Here is a 2,701-nt window from a genome sequence, read left to right as displayed (position 1 = left end):
TAGTCTTCAGTGGGACTTCACGGTGCCCTCAAACAGAACTGACGGGAAGGCCATACAGGGAACCGAAAATTGGATTGGAGGCCAAATAGGTAAGTTAGAAATTTTCAAGGCTAAGAAAGAAAGACTGAGTTTTAAGAGGGCCATGTAGGTAATTTTCTCTAATATTAATGAGAAACGAGAACAAGAATCTTCGTGAGGTCCATCTACTCCTCGCCGGTCTAACCTCTACCGATTGTATCATCGCGCACACTGATGGCACAATCAGACCTTCTTTCTGTGCCCTACTCTTCTCTTGATCAATAAGGGCTCTGTCAAGGTTGTGAGTCGTGCCTCATCAACACCACTAAAGCCACGCTTGTAGTGGCGTTGTGCATTGTTGGTCAGGTCCACATGGTGGCTGTCGCGCGCGCTGGCCTAAACTGCATGAACTTTGGTTGGTGACACTGTGCGCACTACGGGAAATAGATCCTTTATTGAGTGTAACTCTCTTTGCCGAGGGCTAAAAGTCAGGCACTTGACAAAGAGCTATTTTGTCGAGTGCCGCACTCGACAAAGCCAGACACTCGGCAAAGACCCTTTTTGCCAAGTGTCAGGCACTCGGCAAAAAGCGGCGTCAGGTAACGGCCGCCGTCTGCCGTCCAGGTTTGCCGAGTGCCAGCGGGTAGGCACTCGGCAAACTATTTTTTCCCACTTTTGAACTCCAAAATTTTTCTCGAGTCCTCCTATAGTACATGAGACTCCATGTTAAAATTTGGTATATTTTTATGGCTTTTGCTATATTTAGTTAATTTATTTTATTTAATTGAATTTTTTCAGAAAATGCAAATTTGAATTGCACGTGCATCGAATAATGAAATTTAATGATTCAAAAAATGATATTCGTGGTATTTAGTGTAGTGTGAGGCCGTATCCAGGAACGGATCTGAAATTTCGAACATCTTGTTCACGAAACATGACCACGAACTTGCGGATGAATTGTTTTTAAATTCTATAAAATGCAAACGAAGTCCAAAAATCATGAAACTTGTCGAGATGTCATGATATCGTATGTGGAGGATGTGATAAAAAATTTGAGAAGGTTTGGTGCATATTATCATGTACGATGCTTACAAACCAAGACATCTCCACATGCTTACAAACCACGTCGCCCCGTGCCGGCTGGCCCGCCATCCCGCCCCGTGCACGCCCTGCCCACGCATGGCAGCACGTCCCCGTCGGCGTGCTGCCACCGCCTTCGCCCACCCCGCCCGCCCTGCTCGCCGACGCGCCCCCGCCCGCCCCACCCCGCCGACGCGCCCCCGCCAGCCGCCCCGAACACCGTGGCCCGCCGGTGCCCGCCGCCCCACACCCGCGCTCCAACCCCGTGGCCCACGCCCCGGCCCACAGCAGCGTCGCCCCGGCCCTCTCGGCGTGACCTCGGCCGTCCTCGACGCGCCCCTAACCACCGCGGCCATCCTCTCCCCATCCCCGGCGCGCCTCGGCCGACCCCGATGCCCCAACGCCCTCCCAGCCCCTGACACCATAGGTGAGTAGTAGAGTAGCAGTGGTAGTATGTTTTAGTAGAAGTAGAGTTTGGTAGAGTAGTAGTAGTAGGTGGTTGTGGTGGTGATAGTAGTAGTACAGTAGGTGGTTGTGGTGGTAGTAGTAGTAATAGGTGGTGGTGGTGGTGGTGGTGGTGGTGGTGGTGGTGGTGGTGGTGGTTGTAGTAGTAGAAGAGTAGAGTGGTGGTGGTGGTTGTAGTAGTAGAAGAGTAGAGTGGCGGCGGCGACGGTGGTGGTGGTGGATGAATGTGACTTGGCAATGATATGTTGAATTGAATGCATATGTATATGTGGTTGTCGGCCATCGTGCCGTATGTTTTTTTGTAGGTTTTGGATACCTCACCGCGTAGGGGAGGTTCTGCCGAAATTTTGAACTGAGATAGTATTTTGTTCTTTTTTGCAGAGAAGAGTCATCGTAGCCGAGCCGGAGTATCTCGGTGACCCTGATCATCTTCCTCGTCACTGTGGGTCTGCCTACACCATGTCACCTCGCCACTGCACTGACCCACCATGGCCCCGCTAGCCTGACTCCACCGCCACCCTAGGTATAACCCCTTTTTCCGTATCATGGTCGTAGATCACGTAACCCAGTTAGGCGTCTCCTGTTCGAAAGAGATACGGTTGGAGGTATGCAGATCTTTGCATATCTACGACCGTATCTGTTTTGGATTGTCCATGTTTTTTGGACAGCCCATGGATGCGTAGATGGGTTAGTTTTCATGGTTTGTTCCGATCCGAGATAGAGTTTTGGCATCACCTCCCTGTTGTTCTTCGGATACGCACTCTTCTTTGGCAGGACATGTATCTAGAGAATAGTGGGGAAGTGCTGCCAAAATTCTATCTCAGATAGGAGTAGAGCATGGAGACTAACCTCATCTACGCATCTGAGGGTGGGATTAGGACCTATCCTCACCTATTAGATAGTAGGAACACCATGTAGATGCACTTGATGGTTACTTTGCTCGGTGATACATATGTTAGAGGATGGATGATCGTCAGTGGATGTACACGGGCTGGAGAAGTCAGAGCGATTACACCAATGAATGGATGAACAAGACCAATGCTCTCTTGAACAGTGCATTTGGCAAGGCTGCTAAAGGACATTGCCTAGTTTTGTGTCCCTGCAGCAAATGTGGAAATAGGAGAATGGTAAACAAGGT

At 50.0% G+C, this 2,701-nt stretch overlaps 1 protein-coding gene across 1 annotated transcript; it reads left to right on the top strand.

The window, feature by feature from the left end:
* Positions 1-1,102: 1,102 nt before the first annotated feature.
* On the top strand, positions 1,103-1,414 carry LOC136534853 (arabinogalactan protein 1-like). The gene has a single exon (XM_066527215.1). It carries the CDS (start codon positions 1,103-1,105, stop codon positions 1,412-1,414), a length of 312 nt encoding a protein of 103 aa, XP_066383312.1.
* The last annotated feature ends 1,287 nt before the right edge of the window (positions 1,415-2,701 follow it).

Source organism: Miscanthus floridulus, unplaced genomic scaffold, assembly GCF_019320115.1.
Source record: "Miscanthus floridulus cultivar M001 unplaced genomic scaffold, ASM1932011v1 os_2356_2_3, whole genome shotgun sequence".
Taxonomy (NCBI): domain Eukaryota; kingdom Viridiplantae; phylum Streptophyta; class Magnoliopsida; order Poales; family Poaceae; genus Miscanthus; species Miscanthus floridulus.
The sequence above is the reverse complement of the archived record's forward strand: the minus strand, read 5'-3'. Positions and strand labels throughout refer to the sequence as shown.